The 17,797-nt window shown below is 46.2% G+C and overlaps 1 protein-coding gene across 16 annotated transcripts in view; it reads left to right on the top strand.

Moving 5' to 3' along the window:
* PALM2AKAP2 (PALM2 and AKAP2 fusion) overlaps window positions 1-17,797 on the top strand; it is a 627,479-nt gene that overhangs the window by 253,567 nt on the left and 356,115 nt on the right. For all 16 annotated transcript variants that reach the window (XM_019946401.3, XM_073806364.1, XM_073806363.1 and 13 more), the window contains one exon: window positions 8,985-9,030. In XM_019946401.3, the coding sequence (XP_019801960.1) occupies window positions 8,985-9,030 (46 nt within the window). The remainder of the gene's footprint in view (window positions 1-8,984; window positions 9,031-17,797) is intronic.

The following is a 17,797-nucleotide window of genomic DNA, read 5'->3' on the forward strand; positions in this document are numbered from 1 at the left end:
CGTTTGACAAGGGGACTGAGCCCCAGAGGGAAATGGACTGCCTGTCTATAGCGGGAGATCTTCAGTTCTAGCAGAGAGCTCTCTGGTCACAGGAAAAGCTATCTCGATTGTGATGGCTTGTCCACTTGCAGAAGATGGTGTCACAAGGGCTTGACTTAGGGAAGAGTGAAAAGTGAGGAACTATAGAGGAGGAAAGAGAGGAACTGAGTGGGAAGAGGGGACATCATGAAGGACTGACGGCAGACACCTGGGTCCCAGCGCAGGCATCAACAATCTGACGTCCAGATGTGGGTGCACAGCACTTAATCCAACCCAGGTCCTAGAAGGCAACAACCCCTCTGTCCTCCATGCCCACCCCAGGAACGCTGTCCCCGGAGAGAAAACAACGGGAGTGACATCAGTACAGAAGGCAAGCTCAACTGTGCCTCAGAAGTGGCCCTGCCAGCTGCTTTTCCCCAGGGGACAGACACTGCTCTCACTGTGGAGGCCTGGAGAGCAGCTGAGTGTCCATTTCCCAAAGGGTTGAGCCAGACTTGGGGGCTCATGGGAGTCAGGGAACTGCTATCCCTAATACATGATCTAATGTCTTGTTCATGCTCACGCCCTCCTCAGCAGAACACAACACACCTTCCTTTGTCAAGTCAGTACAGGCTCCATCCTTGGGGCCTCCCAGAGGGGCTGCCCACAGCCCCCTCAGCGCTCCTGGCTCCCAGTCAAGCAGACGCCTCTGCGTCAACTCTTTTTCCATCCCCACCTCCCCAAGTACACCTTTCCCTCTAATGGTATAAACTTAGCTCTGAATGAATGTAGAAAGGAGGGCACATTCATGTAAACACGGACCAGGTAGCTTTCCAGTCTAAGTTTGACACACACACAGATGGCAGAAAAGATCCAAGTTTCTCTGTTTCCTTCTCTCCTGCTTCTCTCTGCTGCTTCCACTGCATCCTTGGACCCCACACCCTATCCTGCATTTAGCGAAGCTAACTAAATATGTAGATCAGGAAGTGCAACGGTTCGACTGGGTAAAGCAGAAATCACTTGAGTAACTGAGGAACATTGAGGAGGCAAAGAGAGCCCAGGGTGGCGTTGGGCATTTTCGTTTATTGGTTTGATTGTCTTAGAAACCCATCAGACATCTGGAAGCCTCTTTTGTCTCATGTGCTAGCTGAGTCTTCTCCTGGTAGGCCGAGTCTGTGGCTGCTACAGAATTTCTCAGTCTTAGAAACATCACCTCACCCCAGCCCCTGCCTCCACCCCACTGCCCAGTCCTTTTGTCCCTGAGTTCCTAACCTTGAAGGCATCCCTTTCACTGTAGTCCTTCCCACTCTGAGAGCATTTATAGTTAGTTCTCAAAACACCTTCTCACTCATGGGTTCCTTTCATCCTTACAAGAACTTTGTGGGGGTAGTTAGCTATCTCTGTGCCCAGTGTACAAATAGAAAACCTCAGCTCAGAGCAGTTAAGTTGCTTGTCTGAGGTCACACAGTAAGTTGGCAGAGTTAGGATTAGGACCTTCGGTTGAGATTTTGTCTGGTGCTCTTTCCACTCTATCTTGAGCTGCTTTGAGGAAAGGCTGTCTGTCTACGAGGCCCCAGCTGGGAGGGTTACACTTGGTAAGGAGAAATTTTTTTTGGTGTAGGTTTTTTATTGTTAAATATTGTTTTGTTTTGAAGGGAACAATTCGGTGGCATTTATCACATTCACAGTGTTGCGCAAGCACCACCTCTGTCTGGTTCCAGCACATCCTTATTGCCCCAAAGGAGACCCTGTCCCACTCATCAGTCACTCTCCATGTCCCCTCCTCTTCCCCTGAGAATACCAGATTACTTCTGTGTCCATGGATTTGCCATCCGTGGACATTTCATATAAATGGAATCAAGAAAATGTGACCTTTGTGACTGTTTTCTCTCAATAGGCATCATGTCCTCAGGGTTCATCCACATTTTAGCAGATGTCAGAGCAGATGTCAGATGTTCCTCTTTATGGCTGAGTAATATTCCATTGGAGAATGAGAGTGGCTTTTATGGGTTCAAATAGAAGTGACAACCTGTACATCCTATTCTTTTTTTTACTGAAGTATAGTTCATTTACAATGTTGTGTTTCAGGGGTACAGCAAAGCGATTCAGATATATTTATTCTTTTTCAGATTCTTTTCCACTATAGGTTACTACAAGATATTGAGTATAGTTCCCTGTGCTATACAGTAGGTCCTTGTCGTTTATCTACTTTATATATAGTAGTGTGTATCTGTTAATCCCAAACTCCTAATTTATCCTCCTTCCCCCCTTTCCCCTTTGGTAACCATAAATTTGTTTTCTACGTCTGTGAGTCTGTTTCTATTTTGTAAGTAAGTTCATTGTATCGTTTTTTTTAGAATGCACACGTAAGTGGTATCATATGATAGAGATCTGTCTGACTTACTTCACTTAGTGTGATAATCTCTCGGTCCATCCGTGTTGCTGCAAATGGCATTATTCCATTCTTTTTTATGGCTGAGGAATATTCCATTGTACATGTACACCATATCTTCTTTATCCATTCACCTGTTGATGGATACTTCAGTTGCTTCCAAGTCTTGGCTATTGTAAATTGTTTTGCTGTGAACATTAGGGTACATGTATCTTTTCTAATTAAAGTTTTCATCTTTTCTGGGTATATGCCCAGGAGTGGGATTGCTGGATCATATGGTAACTCTATTTTTAGTCTTTTAAGGAACCTCCATACTGCTCTTAGTAAGGAGCAGTTTTTGAGACCGACTGGCTATTACCTCTCAGTGAGACCAGCTCCAAGGGGCCAAACACAAATTGGATCCATTTTGCCAGTGTATGAGTGTATGGAGGGTGGGCAATGGGTTGGTATGCAGGATTGAAACCCTGAACACTCCAAAGGGCATCAGAAGGGCTCAGCATCCGTAGGTGGTAGGAGCTGAAGCTAGGCTTTCCCAGTTTCATTATTCATTCCCCAACCAGGAGGGCACACAGGATTTAACTGATAGTCTACTGTCCCTACACTGCCAAACCCACAGGAAATCTCTCTCTTGTTAGCAGTGCTGACTTGCAGGATGTGTACGGCATGATTGAATCATGGCTAACAATGAAAGTGTTGATGGCCCCACTGCAAAAAGGGATTCCAAGCTGACCGGGCACTTCATGGTCATTGTACTAAGGCAAACTAGACTGGCCCCTAAGCTCTCTGGGAAGCCAGTGACCTGATTGTGTCTACCAGCATCAGATAATCAGACTGGCCTTCCCAAAGACTTTTCCACTTTGTAGCTAATTCACACCCAAACCTTTAATCCACTCCACCAAGGAGCACCTTTAATATGTGGGCATGTAGCTCTCTTCCAAAACACTCCACAATTAAGCTTTTCTTTCCATCTTTTCCTAGGACTTAATCTATGTCCTCTTAAGCATTCCCTTCTCATTCCTTCTTATTTATAATCATTAAATGGACTTACTCCAAAAGATAAGGCTGTAGGTGTCTATGAATCATTCAAGGGGCAGTCTGGTAATGAAATTTCTAGACAATAAATGACACAGGGCAGAATCCTCCCTTTTAAAAGATGAAAAAAGAGAAGTACCTACTAATGTGGAAAACTTAAAGAATATTGATAGTTCACCCCTTTTCTTAAAAGAAATAGCCTACATTGCAAAAAAAAAAAAAAAGCGTACATAAAAGGATAGATATAATCAAGTCACTCACTTGATTTGGTCTATGACAGTTTTAATGAAGAAGTAGTTGGGTTGTATAATCAGGACCTGCCATTTTTGGAGCCCCTACTATGGTCACTGTCAAGCATTTTCCATCTGTTATCTTGATTTCTTGCAATATCCTTATGAGGTTAGAGTTGTTATCCCCCATTAAGGATGAGGAAATTGAGCTAAAGGAATTCAAGTTTGTGCAGTTGGTGAGTCTGAGGGCTGGGATTCTAACTTGTCTTTACAGCTCATGCCTTTTCTCTGTGCCATGCCCACCTCCCACCTCCTAGACCCACTTTTCAAAATTTTTATCAACATCTGAATATCCCAGCAAGGTGAATGTAGAATGACCCCTAACCATCCAGATCCAATTCCTGTATGCTCTCCTTATAGCCCCTGGTTTCTTCCAGCAATTCACAGTGTTGATCAACTGACATTGCCAAGGCTAGCCAAGAGAAAATGAGGCCATCAGATAGAAATTCTACCATTCATTTTTAGATGGATTTCTAGTTGCTCTTTTTGAATCTTCTATGTAGAGAGCTTAGTCAATCTATACCTTAAGTGACATCCAGCCTAGTTTATTTCCCACACTGGCACCCTGTTTTCTAACTTCTTTCACTCTCTTGCACCATGGGGACTCTCTCTATGGATCTATCATATGAATCCCATTGAGAAAAACATCACATACTTGAAATCCCATCAACTTTCCCAAATTGTTCACAACCACGGGAGCCAAAAGGGCTCCAAGCACTGTTCCCCTCCTTTTGATCCTGTGCAGGCATCACATATGTTTCTAATGACCGTGTATTTTAAAAGATCCTAGGCAAAAGAGAGCTGATGCAAATACAAACATTTTGGAGGACCTGGCATTCTTTTAAAATTAGTTTTGTTAATGGAAAGCTTCAGGTTACTCTGAAGTTTCACACTCTTAGGTTCTGTTCAGCAAGACTTTAACTTTTACTCACTCAATGGGTCTTGGCAAGTCATTTCCCTCTCAGTTTACAGAGCTCCCGTTTTCCCCACAGGGGAGTAGGCTGTGATCATCTGTGGTTCTCAAAGGACTCACACCCTAAAATAGATTCTGCAGTTTTTATTACCAAAACATCTATTTCGCAAATCTAGCATTCTGTATTCTCTCAATAGAATGCTGTGCAATACAGCATCTATCAGAAAAACCATTAGACAATACGGGTAATGCTTATGCAACACGGTTTACTGTCCCAGCAAGAACTAGTGATTTGTTACACACATGATGCACCCATTGTACTAGATCTTTTGAGATTTCAAATGTGTGGAGGGCAAAGAGTCACCCATATTAACACTAGACTATGAATTCTTTGTAATACCAGGCCATAACCTAATGTCTAGTATAGAATAGCTGTACAATAAAAGTTTATGAAAGAAATGGCATAATTTGGGTTATAAGTGTCTGTGTTTTTAATGGGTTAGATGATTTCAAAATGCTAAAATTTAGAGCTTTGAGGGGAGAAGTATTGGAAGAGGAGAAAATGTTTTCTCTCTGCTCTTCACGTGCCTTCCTGTTTCACTTAGGGTTCTTAGTCACAAGCAGCAGAAACTGATTCTAGTTGCTAGGAGCAGAGAAGGCATGAATCGAAAGTGTATTACGTAGCTGGCAGAATAGCTGGGAAGGCTGGAGAAGGAGGCCTGAGCAGTGGGTAGGACCAAAGATGAGCAACCAGCCTGAAAGAGTTCTCTAATGCTATGTCTTCAAGGTCCTTGGCCAATGTACATGGCTAACTAAGCCCAGATTGCATGCCATGTCATAGCTTCTGAGGACCTGGGAAACAAATGTCTGGCATTTCCCGGCTTGCATGATGGGAAGTAGCTCTGAATCTCACAATGGCTCGTAATATGGGAATTCCCTAAAGACGGAAAGGGCTGCACAAATGGGGCAGCCAGAAAAAAAAAAAAAAAAAAATGTGAAGATTCTGCTACATTTCCCCCTGGACAAATCCCCAGGGTCCAGCATTCTGAATTTCTTCTCTCCTTTGACTTTTGGCCATCCCTGCTTTGACAGTCCTCAACACGGAGTAAACAGGAGCCCTGTATATCATGGGTCTCAGGCGGTTAAAAGCCACTGAGGAAGTAAATTGGTCATAAGTCTTCTGTCTACTCCTAGTAAGCCTAGTTAGTACGATGGTTCTAAATCCATCCCTAACTCTTACCTCACCCCATAGATATTTAATTTTGTACATGTATTCAGACGAATGTGACCCAGGAGATTCTGATGCATACTACTGACTGGGAAACGTGTCTTAATTGTTCCCATTTCTCACAGTTTCTTTACAAACCATTTCTATTTTTCTGAAGTCCCCTCCCACACCCCATCAGTCCCAACCAATGGCCCTTCCGTCAGCTGGGAAAACTAGGCTTCCAATATACGCTCCCTCAACTTCTCTCTTTCAAATAAAATGACTTCATCTTTACCCATTCCATCTTCTGTCCTACTTCATTTCCCCATCTTTCCAAGCCTACCTTGGCCACTAGTGCTCATCTGGATGCCCTCTGGTCTAATCTGAGACCTAATACTTACCTTCCCTTTGGACTGTGTCTTTGTTCTCACTTCCCTGATGCCTAATTCCCTTTGGCCCTGAAACATTCAAGTCTCACCTGATCTAACAACCCTTCAACTTGACTCTGCTTCCCATAGACCACCTTCCTGTTCCCCCCACCACCTTCATCTTTCACATCCAAACATCTGAAAGGAGTGGTTTGTACTCAAGGATGTTCCTTCCCCACCTCTCACTCATTCAAGTCTCTGTAATTGCTTACAGGCTCACCCACACACACACACACACAGCTCTCTCAATGTCACCCACGGCTTCCTGGCTGCCCAAGCCTCTTAGTCTGCATCTTTCTTGACCTCCCCAAACCACCTGACTCTGTTGAAAAACCCTTTCCTCCTGTTGTGGCTTTTCGTAGAAACATCCCTCTTGATTTTTCCTTCTAATCTTCAGATGATACTCCCTCAGCCTCCTTTCCTGGGCTTTCTCCTCTTCTCGTTCTGTTTTCTTACCCTGGCCATTCTTTCTTTAGCTATAACCACAATGTAGATGACACCCAGGTATGTGTCCCCGATCGTGATTCTTCTATCTTGAGATTCAAAGCTTTCCAACTGGTCACTTCCAAAAGATGCCTAAGCCTGTCTTCCACTCCATCTCACCTTCCATCATGCCTTTTAAAAATTTAGCATAGTAAAATATACATAACATAAAATTTACCATTTTAACCACTTTTAAGTATGCAGTTCAGTGACACTATGTGCATTCACATTGCTGTGCTCTTCTAATTCCTTTTTAATATCTGTGTAACTGGAGGGGAAAGGACCACTTATTCATCACCGGGGGCTGCCCCACCTTCATATTACTGGCCGAGCCTGGTGCCTGGTGGTTATAAACATGAGCTCTGGAGGGTCTGATCTAAGTTGAAATCCTAGCTCCATGACTCTGGCTGAGGCTTTCCACCTCTCTGGTCTCACTTCGCTCATCTTGTATTCTCTACTCTTGTTGGGTACGCAGTCACTCTGCCGAAGTACTAAAAGCTTTGTTTATTTGTGAGCTAACACCCCTCAAAAAACTTGTCCTCTGGAGCTGGCACTGCAAGTGAAGAGAAAATGAAGCGTTTGAAGAAAGTGATGGGTCTTAGCCAGAAAGCAGAAGTTCTGGATATACTGGAGGGGGATGTCAAATCTGGTGTTGCCTTGGATTTACGACACAAACAGCTCCACCTACGCCTGTTATGAAAAGAAAGAGAAAACAATCAATCAGTGAAACTGTTTTGGTGACTGCTTCAGTCTTTGGGCAGAGTAGTAATTGCTCTTCAAGTGACAGGTGAAACCTCTCTGAATGTTGAGAAGGTGATTTAGTAGAAATTGCAAGAATTTGCCCAGGAAAGAGGTGATTTGGAGAAATTTGATGTGCCTACCTTTCAAAATGCCTTCTTAAGTTTTGCATTTATAGAGTCATCAAGGATCTAAAGAGGTCACATTGGTTTTTTCCCCCATGTTTATTTCATTTTATAGAGGAAAGTTTGCTTATGAATGTTGGGAATTCTAGCAGCCCCCTCCTGGAGGTGAAGACGTATTTTGTTTTTAGCTTTTTGTTTCCTTTTGGACTGGATCTTATCTTATCTATCTCTCATTTCCAGCCCAGGCCCTGGCATAAAAGATGCACTTTAGAACTGCCACCTGTTTCAGTAAAGAAGAGGTGAAGTGTTTTGGTGACCAGATCCTACTTTTCCTTTCAGAGACTGAGTACAGAAGTAAAGATTCTGAGTTTCAGCCCAGGATGTCACAGGATAATGTTCAGAACAGATTGCCCTTTACAAAGCACCTTTGTAGGCATACTTTATCTCATTCGGCACTGACAGACACTCCATTTTTTAGATGAGGAAACTGAGGTTCAGAGTGGTTAAGTGACTTGCCCGAGGCTTCACAGCTAATAAGTGATCAAGCCCATCCTAGCCGAGCACCTATAACTACAAACTCTCGGTTGTCTTTCTAACCCATATTTGGCCTCACAGAGCAGAGGGATGGCCTGTGCTGAGCTACACCCTGCCCTTGGCCAACTTGACCGCTGAGGAGCCTGCCATTGAAGGCATGTGGATGAGGCAGTTGGAAATGTCCCCACGTGGAGTCGAAGCGTTTGGCAGGCAGGACGTGCTGGGGCCCCGCTTTCTGCTAGAGGCCCCTGGGCTGGCGTCTGCACGTCCCCAGTGAGCACGTGTCCACCTGGGCGCACCAACCGTGCGCCCTAGCGGCTCCCGGTGCGCCCCGGGTGCCAGCCCGCCCGCGCGCTGCCCGGCCGCGCCTTGGGGGCCTCCCCACTCCCCGCGGCTGCAGCCCCGGTGTCTCCCGCCCGCTTAGAGCAGCCCGGGGCTGCGGCCGCGGGTTCCCCCACACCCCAGGGGCGGAGCGAGGCGCGGAGACGTCAGGGCGGAGGACGAGCGCTGGGCGAGCGCGCCCTCCCGGCTGCTGCCAGTGGCCCACGTCCCCGACTGGCGCGGCCGGCGGCGGGGAGATGCAGGGAGCGGCGGCGCTGGGGCGCAGCCAGGCGGCCGGGCGGGCGGGGGCCAGAGGCTGAGCCGGGCGAGCCAGCCGCGCACACAGCTCTGCCCGCCACCTCCGAAGCGGATCCCCGGACGCCCCTCGGCTCTCCCTGGGTTTCTAGCAAAGTCCCCCCGGGGTGTCCATCAATTTCCTTAGGTGACTACAGCGTGTGTTTTGTTTTTCTTTCTTCCTTCCCTCCCTGTGTGCCCTTCTCCAGGATGGCAGAGGCGGAATTGCACAAGGAAAGGCTGCAAGCCATAGCAGTAAGTCCACTTTCATTTTATTTTCTTGCTCTATTGTCTGGGATGGAAGAGGACCCCGAGTGCTTCGGGGCCATCGACATTCCAGCACAGTAGCCGCAGGACATGTGTTTTGGGGATAAAAGTCTGTCAAGGCTCAGCTACGCTGCTTTTTCCTTTATGGTCTGTAGATGGAAAGCCCCAGGGCGCGCTTTGGGCTGGGGATTTGAATGTGGAAGATTGGCTTAGAAATAAGATGCTTGCTACTGGGCTTTGGGGAAAGACTAAACAGGAGCATGAGGGGTGGGGGTGGGGGGGCGATTCCTGGAATATTACCACCCAGTGCTCAGTAATACTCTGACTTCAGACACTGGAGAATGGCGGGAACGGTCACCAGAACGGTGGCTGCCATCCACTCTGTGGAAGCTGTTGGTGTGCTAAGTGGAAAACCAGCAATCAGCTCCACTGCCAGCCACGCGGTAGAACCTCCTCCCTGAAAGCGGGAGTGTTCATTTTCCCTGTTCTGTTTGATATTGACAAGGGCACTGGCGCAAGCCATCACCCTGGGTGGGTGGGGGGGGGGGGTGGTCTGGGGACTTCTTAGAACAACTGGGTCCTGGAAATAATATTCCAAGAGAGCCTCCTTCTTCTAGGTGTGGATCATCTGAAAACCTATTTTCAGCATACAAAGGAGCAACCAGTTTTGGCAAAGTTTATGTGCACTCTCAGAAAAGTGTACCCATGTGCATCTTGGGTATAAAAGAGCTCGAAAGCTGCCTAAATTTGAGCAATCCTGCCACAGTGCTGCCAGTGATCCACAGATGTGGTATTTTTACTGGAGCCACCGCAGCTGGATTATATATTTCCTTTTCAGATGAGGGAATGATTACTGCTGCTATATGAAATAATAGCAATTAAAAGAGGTCTCTTAACATATTGGCATAAAAGAATCGCCAGACATTCTTTCACCTAAGTACTTTTTTTTTTTCTTTTGGGTCCAGGAGTTCCCTGGAAACACATGTAAATTTGTTGGAGAAATGGTGTGTAATGTTTTGGAAGCAAAGTATATTAAAGTGTTTTTAAAACCCTTTGGACGGATCCTTCACTGGGAAATGCATACAGACTCTTCTTTTTTAAAGAAGCGTTTGATGTGGTCTCTGTGGCTCTGAGATCCTCTTTATCAAAGTCTTCAAATCTTAAAATGTCTTGGAGACTTTACAGCTGAAGCGAGAGAGACTGTTGGCACTGTTGAATGCTATGGCTTTTTTGCCTGTTGGGCAATCTTTGAACTTGGTCCTCAGAACTCAGGAAGGCTTTTTTTTTTTCTTTCCCTTTCCCTCTGAGTATGTGTATTTTGATGGTTAGTGAGGTTGTTTACGGTTTCTAGAGTTGGTGGCCCAGCAGTGTGGCCAGTATGTCATGAACTTGCTAAGAATGGAGATATTCCGTTCTTGGTGCCATGTCGCTGGTGGGTGCTTTATATAAACTGAATAATAGGCTGCTTTAACTGTCCATGAAGTGGCTGCTCCGGAGAAGGTTCAGTTGCTCCCATCGGAGGCCGCCGAAGGTTTCCAACAGTTGTCACATTCTCTGCCTTTGCATGACCAGCTTTACTGGATGCCTGAGGAACAGCTGAGCCTCATGAAAGGACTTGCTTTCTGAACGGGGAGCCAGTAGCAGCTTACACTTGGGCCACCCTTTTCCGAATGGGGCTGGGTAATCCCAGCAGAGGCTAAATGGACTTTCAAGAAAGATCTAGCCAGTCTGCTGGAATTCTCATGCCTGTTCAGTTGCGGAATTGAGTTTGTCCTGTACCTGGGAAGGTGTTGATGATTCTCATGAATGATTCGGCCTCAATGAATATATCTGTTGTTATTAGTGCAGACTTTCTAACATCGAATTAACGGTGTGTGTGAGAGAGAGAGAGAGAGACAGACAGACAGACAGAGAAAGAGAGGGAGAATTGAGATGGGGTGGAGGGGCTTGTGACCACATCAGTAAATAGTTCTGTGCCGTGCTTTGGTCTAACGCATACTCTCCAAATTTTGCAAACTTGCCTCTTTCTGCCGCCTTCCTGGGGTTCTCAGGGGACCCTCAGGAGCTCACGAGGCTGCCGCCAGAGCCTAGCCCTCCTGAAGTCTCTCTGGAGATGTGAAGGAGGAAGAGAATGATTCTTTTGTTTGTTTGTTTTTTGTTATTGGTTATCTATTTTATACATAGTAGTGTATATATGTCAATCCCAATCTCCCAGTTCATCACCCCCGCCACCCCGCTTCCCCCCAGGAGGAAGAGAATGATTCTTTATCTCTTCACCAACTTGGGCTCCTCTCCAAGAGGAAAAGCAGATAGCTGGAGATTCTAATCTGTAGACTCTTGGGTACTCTTTAGTCCGGACCTTGGTTCCTTCATCTGTAACGGGGGCTCATGAGTTCTACCTCAGGGGCTGGCTGTAAGGTTTCGATATGGTGCAGGTGAAGGACCTGGCATGGAGGGGCCAGTAGATGGTCTAGAGCCCCCAATTCCTGTCTACACTGCTGCCTTGTCCTGTGAGGGTGAGAGGCAACATCTCTGAAACAGAAAAAGTCTAAATAGCCTTCTTTATCCTTTCCTTTACTCGACTGAAGGCCAGAGCTCAGCCCAGTGTCAATTTCGCTAGCTCCTCAGACCAGGTGCAGAGATGTGCCTGGAGGATCCATCCATCCGGTCATGCAGTAGGTATTTACAAAGTATTGCCTCTCGGAAGGGACTGGCAATGCCAAAAAGTCAGTGTCCCCAAGTTTCAGCCATCAGAGGGAAGACTTTACCCTTCGCACACTTAAGTTCGAAAAGGGACAGATGTCCTGTGACCTACTAGCCACATGATCATCTGTGGGATTTTTTTCCCCCCAAGGGAGTGAAATACTCAGAAACTATAGTGCTTTAATTGAATCTTCCAGTTGTGTCCAGAGACTAATCAATGAGAAAAGATGAATCTCAGCCTACTTCCTGTCAAAAGAGGAGCAAATCCATCTTGACAAGTGTCTCTACTTCCAGGTGCTCCCTCCATCCGTAGGGACTCTCCCAAAGTTGTAATTTTAGAAGACAGCAAGATGCCTCTATAGCACAATGAATGCAGGTAATCATTCAGGGCATAATAATACAGTTGCCATTTATTGACCATTTTCTATTCAGCAGGGCTCTTGTGACGTGTGTTCTTTAAAAAAAAAATCTTAAGTTGTTAATAGTCTAACATAAACAATTACTATTCAGTAGCAGGAATACTTATGCAAATGAGCACACACCTGGAGCAGGTAAGCTGACCTGGAGGAGTTACAGAGCACTTTCCAAGAGAGGAGATGTTTGAGCAAGTCTTGAAGGTTGAAAAAAAAATGTAAAATAACACAGTAACTTCCCAATGAGCAGAAGGTGTTTATTCACTTGCTTGTTGTTAGTTTATTATTGATTTGAAATAGTTAGTATAAGAAAGGGAAAGCGAAACACATGAAGAAGTTAAGTCAGTAGCCAAAGGCACCGACTCAGCAAGGAGACGCAAGTGCATTTGAACACAGATGATGCCATTTAATCCTAATAAGCTGATGGGGGAGGAACGTCTATATTGTCCACATTTTAAAGAGCCCGACCTTAACAGAAAGTGTCAAGGCCAGGATCAGAACCCACACTGGAGGACACTGGAGCCCCTTTATTGACCACTGCCAGGATTGGCTCCCCACAAGATGGTGGCAGCATCTCGTGCTCTTCCCACGAGCTCACTGGGTGGTTCGGCAGCCTCTGTGTGAGCGGATGAGGCAGAAGCAGACTGATTCAGTAGCATCAGGAAAGGCTGAGACAAACCAGGAGGCCACATCCTTTTGAGAGTCTTCCAAGCTGGGTTTCAGTGCATGGAAATACCCAATGGGAGTTCTAACCGAGTGAGTAACATTCCCTTGGAGAACAAACCACTGTGTCTCAATAGAAACCAGTTTGAGGGGAGGATGTTGTTATGTCTGCACATCCGAGAGGAAGAGAGTCTTCCTTGGGCCCTGGTGAAGATAACTGAACGTTTCAGTGGTCATTGTGGGCAAAAGCCCTCAGAGACATAGAAAATACGGACACGTGTGAGTGTGTCCATATTTACTGAGATATGAGGTGCCAATCCAACCTACACTGGCTCTTTAGGGAATGTTGTCACTTAATGAGAACTCAGACTCTGTCGAATAATAAAAACGATCTTCGGCATTTGTACAGCACTTTACAAAAACCTGCACGTGATACCTTAATTCTGAGCTGCGCTGGGCAGGTCTCATTGTCTCCACTTTACAGTCGAGTATACAGAGGCATCTGGGCTCACACAGGGAGGTGTGGAAGAGTTGTATCTCTCTCCTGACTCCTGATTCCTCGTGTTAGTGGCACGTCTAGCCTTGGAGGGGTGCTGTGCTAGGGGCTGGAGCTGCCCCTAGGATCCTTCTGAGCTGGCGGTGGGGAAAGGGGTGAGCTTGGGGGTATGTGGGCCTAGCCATGACTCTGTGGAATCTGCCTTTTGGGGGATTTCACTTTGGACCCCTCTCCCTCTTAAAATTCTCCCCCAGAGGGTACAGATAGTGGCCTGTGGCTCCCACCTGACCCCATTCTCTGTCCTGAGAAGGCCCAGACGTAGGTGGGTGGGTTAGGCTGGTTATGCCTTTTACCCACAAAAAAACACTCTTGGCATTTCCTTGGCTTCATCTCTCAGTGTTCTTCTTGCCTCTGAGCAATAAGACCTTGAGTGCCAGGGTTGCGGTGGGGACCAAAGGCTAAGGAGGCCAGTCAGCCCGCGCTGATTCAGGCCGCTTCGGTTGGCCTGCATGGCTTGGACAAAAGTCCTGGCTGCCATTTGCGTGTGATCCAGCCCAGCTTCCCAGGTCAGGGATCCCTCAGGGGTTCTAGAGACCCAAGCCCAAGACCTATAGTAACAAAAACTGTGATTCTTGGGGGGACCCTCCCTGGACATGAACCTCTGTCGTTGGCAGGCAGCTGGTAAAGGGCTGGAGAATTGAAGATCCCAGTCATTTGTTATCTTCTTCTACATAAATGGTACCCTGCTTCTAAAAGTTCAAGTTGAGGCTTAAAAAATGGTTTGCTCAGGACATTGGTGCCAAGGAAGAGTTTGCCCCAGCTGACTCTGCAGGGCCGCTCAGCCACTGAGGGCCCATTCAGTGTCATTACCAGGTCTGGGAGTGACAAGGCAGGCCTTACACAGATATGCCCAAGGGCCATACACCTGTCTGACCATTTATTTGTACCTCTGAGTATATCAGGCTTTAGCCTCTTGGGACAAAGAGTAGCTGCTCTGGCAAGTCCCCTGTGAAATAGAGCAGTCATCATTTAAAAAGCCAAGCAGGGGGGCTTGTGGGTTATGATTTGTTAATATTTAGAAGAAAAACAGGGCTCAGTGAAGGCTTCTCTGCATTTCTTTGGGGTTACCCAGTGCTTTGTGGACCACTGCTATTGGTCCTTTGAACTACCCACGTTTCGTCACTGATCGTTTTTGGGGATGTTGATCAACTTCCTTGGCAGTGAGAGTTGATCATCATGTAGTGTGATGTTGACTGAGGCAGCAAATGGCATTGGTGCACAGAGACGGTGGTCCCCAGGGCTGTCAGTACCTCACAGTCTGGTGAGTAACAAGCGTGGATTCAGGTGTACGAAAGCCTTGGCTCACATCCCAGCTTTTCTATTAGTATCTGTGAGACCTTGCTGGCCCTCGGTTTCCTCATCTGTAAGTTGGAGATAATTATAATACCCACCTCATGGAATTGTTGTGAAGGTTATTTGAGATATTTTGTGGGAAATACTCAGAGCAGGGGTACAGAAAACAGTCAACAAAAGTTTTCTGTTTATAGTAAGCGAATCAACAAATCATAACACATGCATCTTTATGGAGAAAATGGACGCAAAGGGTGAAAGATGAATTCTTTTCACCTCAACTGGTGAATTGCCAAACTGGGAAATTTCATGAGTATAATAACACCTGAGAGTTTGCAGTGCAGGAGGATACTAATAAAAACAATGGAAAGGATTGTTTATAGTCGACAGGAGTTGCAAACCCAAAAGGACCCGGGAGCCAGCCTGTAACATAAACGATTGACACGGATTGAGTGGGAAATCGTTAAGGACCTGGAGAGCAGATATCACTTCTCAGTGAAGGTACAGTTAATTTATACCAGGTGAGCACGTGGGTCCTATGTTGTCACATCAACTGATTCTCAAGAGAAGCCAGAAATCTTCCTTTTTAAAATGTGAGATCTCCCGTTTCAAAAAGAATAGCATCAAGTAGCTTAAAAGCTTTTAAAAAATTCGTGGACACAACAAAATTCCTTTTGGCCAACGGGTTGACCTTTCGTGATCTCCACATGTAGGTAGAGCTTTGAACATTACCATGTGCTTTCCTTATGCGTGGACTTGTTTGGATTTCATAAGGATGCCGTGAAGTGGTAGTACCAGCTCCCCTGAGATCTTTCAAAATGTTACAAAATCAGGGTGCATTTTCAATAGGGCCTTATGAGTTTGGTGTACAAATGTTTGGATCATTGGAAAAATAGTGCATATTTCCTTTTTTTTTTTTTTTTTTTGCGGTACACAGGCCTCTCACTGGACGTGCAGGCTCGGCAGCCATGGCTCACGGGCCTAGCCGCTCCGTGGCATGTGAGATCCTCCCGGACCGGGGCACGAACCTGTGTCTGCTGCATCGGCAGGCGGATTCTCAACCACTGTGCCACCAGGGAAGCCCTCCTATATTTTTTATTTCTTTATTTTTGGCTGCATAGGGTCTTTGGTGCAGTGCGCAGGCTTCTTATTGCGGTGGCTTCTGTCATGGTGGAGCACGGGCTCTAGGCATGTGGGCTTCAGTAGTTGTGGCTCATGGGCTCTAGAGTGCAGGCTCAGTAGTTTTGGTGCACCGGCCTAGTTGCTCCATGGTATGTGTGATCTTCCCGGACCAGGGCTCGAACCCATGTCCCCTGCACTGGCAGGCGGATTCTCAACCACTGCGCCACCAGGGAAGTCCCCCCCCCCCATACTTTTTTATATTAAATGAGCTCCTTGCAACCACTGACATTATTGTAACTCAAAGTTCACATCTAGGTAGGAGATTGCTATCTCAAAATTAACAGAAAAATTTAAAAGACAGCAGCTTGGTGTGGGAAATTCCTGTTATCCCAGAAGCACCTTTAAGAGCAAGGTAGGCACATTGAGCCAGCACGTGTTACCCAGGTGTTTGAGATGGTTTTGATTTGTTGTCAGCCTCAAGTAGACAATGTAGGGAGAGGGAGCTGGGCTCAGGACTACTAATAGTGGCAGCAACTGCTATTGGGCGTAGGCTTTGGGCCAGAAATGGTGTAGAACTGTGATTCTCAAACTTCAGTGCATTAGGATCATGCACTGAAGGGCATGGAGGGCTCCTTAAACACACAGATTGCTGGGTCCCACTCCCAGAGTGTTTGATTTAGTAGATCTGGGGTGGAGCCTGAGAATTTGCATTTCTAACAGGTTCCCAGGGTTTATTCTTCGCAGCTGCAGCTGCTGTTCTGGGGAATACACGTGGAAAACCCGTGGGGATGTGGTGGAAGACCAGTAGCAAAGGGAGAGGATGGTCTGGGTCTTCATAAGTGGCACACGCCCACTGTGACATGCCCAGGAGTTTGTGAAGTGTGTATATTTTAAAGAGGTGAAATGGAATGAAAGACCAAATTCAAGTCTTAATTAGAGCCTGAACGTAGCTCAGTTGGAAAGTGGTATAGTTGTGTTCCTCTTACATCAAGTGACTAATACAGAGGAGATCTTGTTTGTCTTGGGTACTTGTCTTAATCTATTTAAATAAAGTAAAATTGAAGACACCTGTTTCAAGGGTATGCTTGGGATTGGGATTGGCTGATCAAAACCATGGGCTATAAAATTCAGTTGGGGAGGCCTTAGGGGGCACCTCAGTGAGACAAGAAGTCATGCAACAGAGCAGATATCCAGCAGTACAGTGGGAGCCCCTTTGAGAAATATACATGCTACATATCATGATGCTATAGATGGAGAAGTCCCAGAGCAGATCAGCTAATCAAGTCTTGTGGCAGCCTCTCCAGCCTTCAGGCCTGATTCTCAACGCAGCTGCTTCTCACGGGAGCAACTCTAGTAGGAGGTCACCATGAGCAAGCAAGTGAGGTTCATTTACTTAATGATGGTTAGTGATTCTATCCTAAGCCAGTCTGTGTGCACAAGCCAGGCTTGTCATTGGCATATCAAAGAGGAGTTTATTCTTGTCAAGATGTCCTCCAGGCTTCCTCATCCTAATTGTAGCATCCATTGTTTGAACCAACCCTTCATATTCAGATGGATTCAGCCTCACCCAGGCTCTTATTTGTCCTAAAACACAAAGCACAGAGGCCACACTGTGCAGGATGAGACCTAAGAGAACACGGACAGACTGTTGGGTGATGGCCGCCCAGCATGGGCGCTTCATAGAGGCAAGTTTGCACTTGAGCGCTGGGTTTGGGCGAATACTGCACAGCTGAGACCTATTTCTGGCAGGAAATGCCGGCAGAAGCAGAGGTTTGGGGGGGTGGGGGAGCATGTTGGAGCTACATATGCCCTTGGTTAATGGGTATGTCAGTCTTTTCCATTAGTCTCATGTTGAATTAGAATCCACAAAAGGAGATTATTAAATACACAGAGAGACAGACAGAGACAAGCCTATAGCCTATTTACATAATGCTGAACTTATATTAAAAGTATTTCGGGGCTAGTCTTTGACTCTAGTATCAATACTCCTATAGCATCCTCTGAGCTT

This window comes from Tursiops truncatus, chromosome 6 (assembly GCF_011762595.2).
Source record: "Tursiops truncatus isolate mTurTru1 chromosome 6, mTurTru1.mat.Y, whole genome shotgun sequence".
NCBI classification, from domain to species: domain Eukaryota; kingdom Metazoa; phylum Chordata; class Mammalia; order Artiodactyla; family Delphinidae; genus Tursiops; species Tursiops truncatus.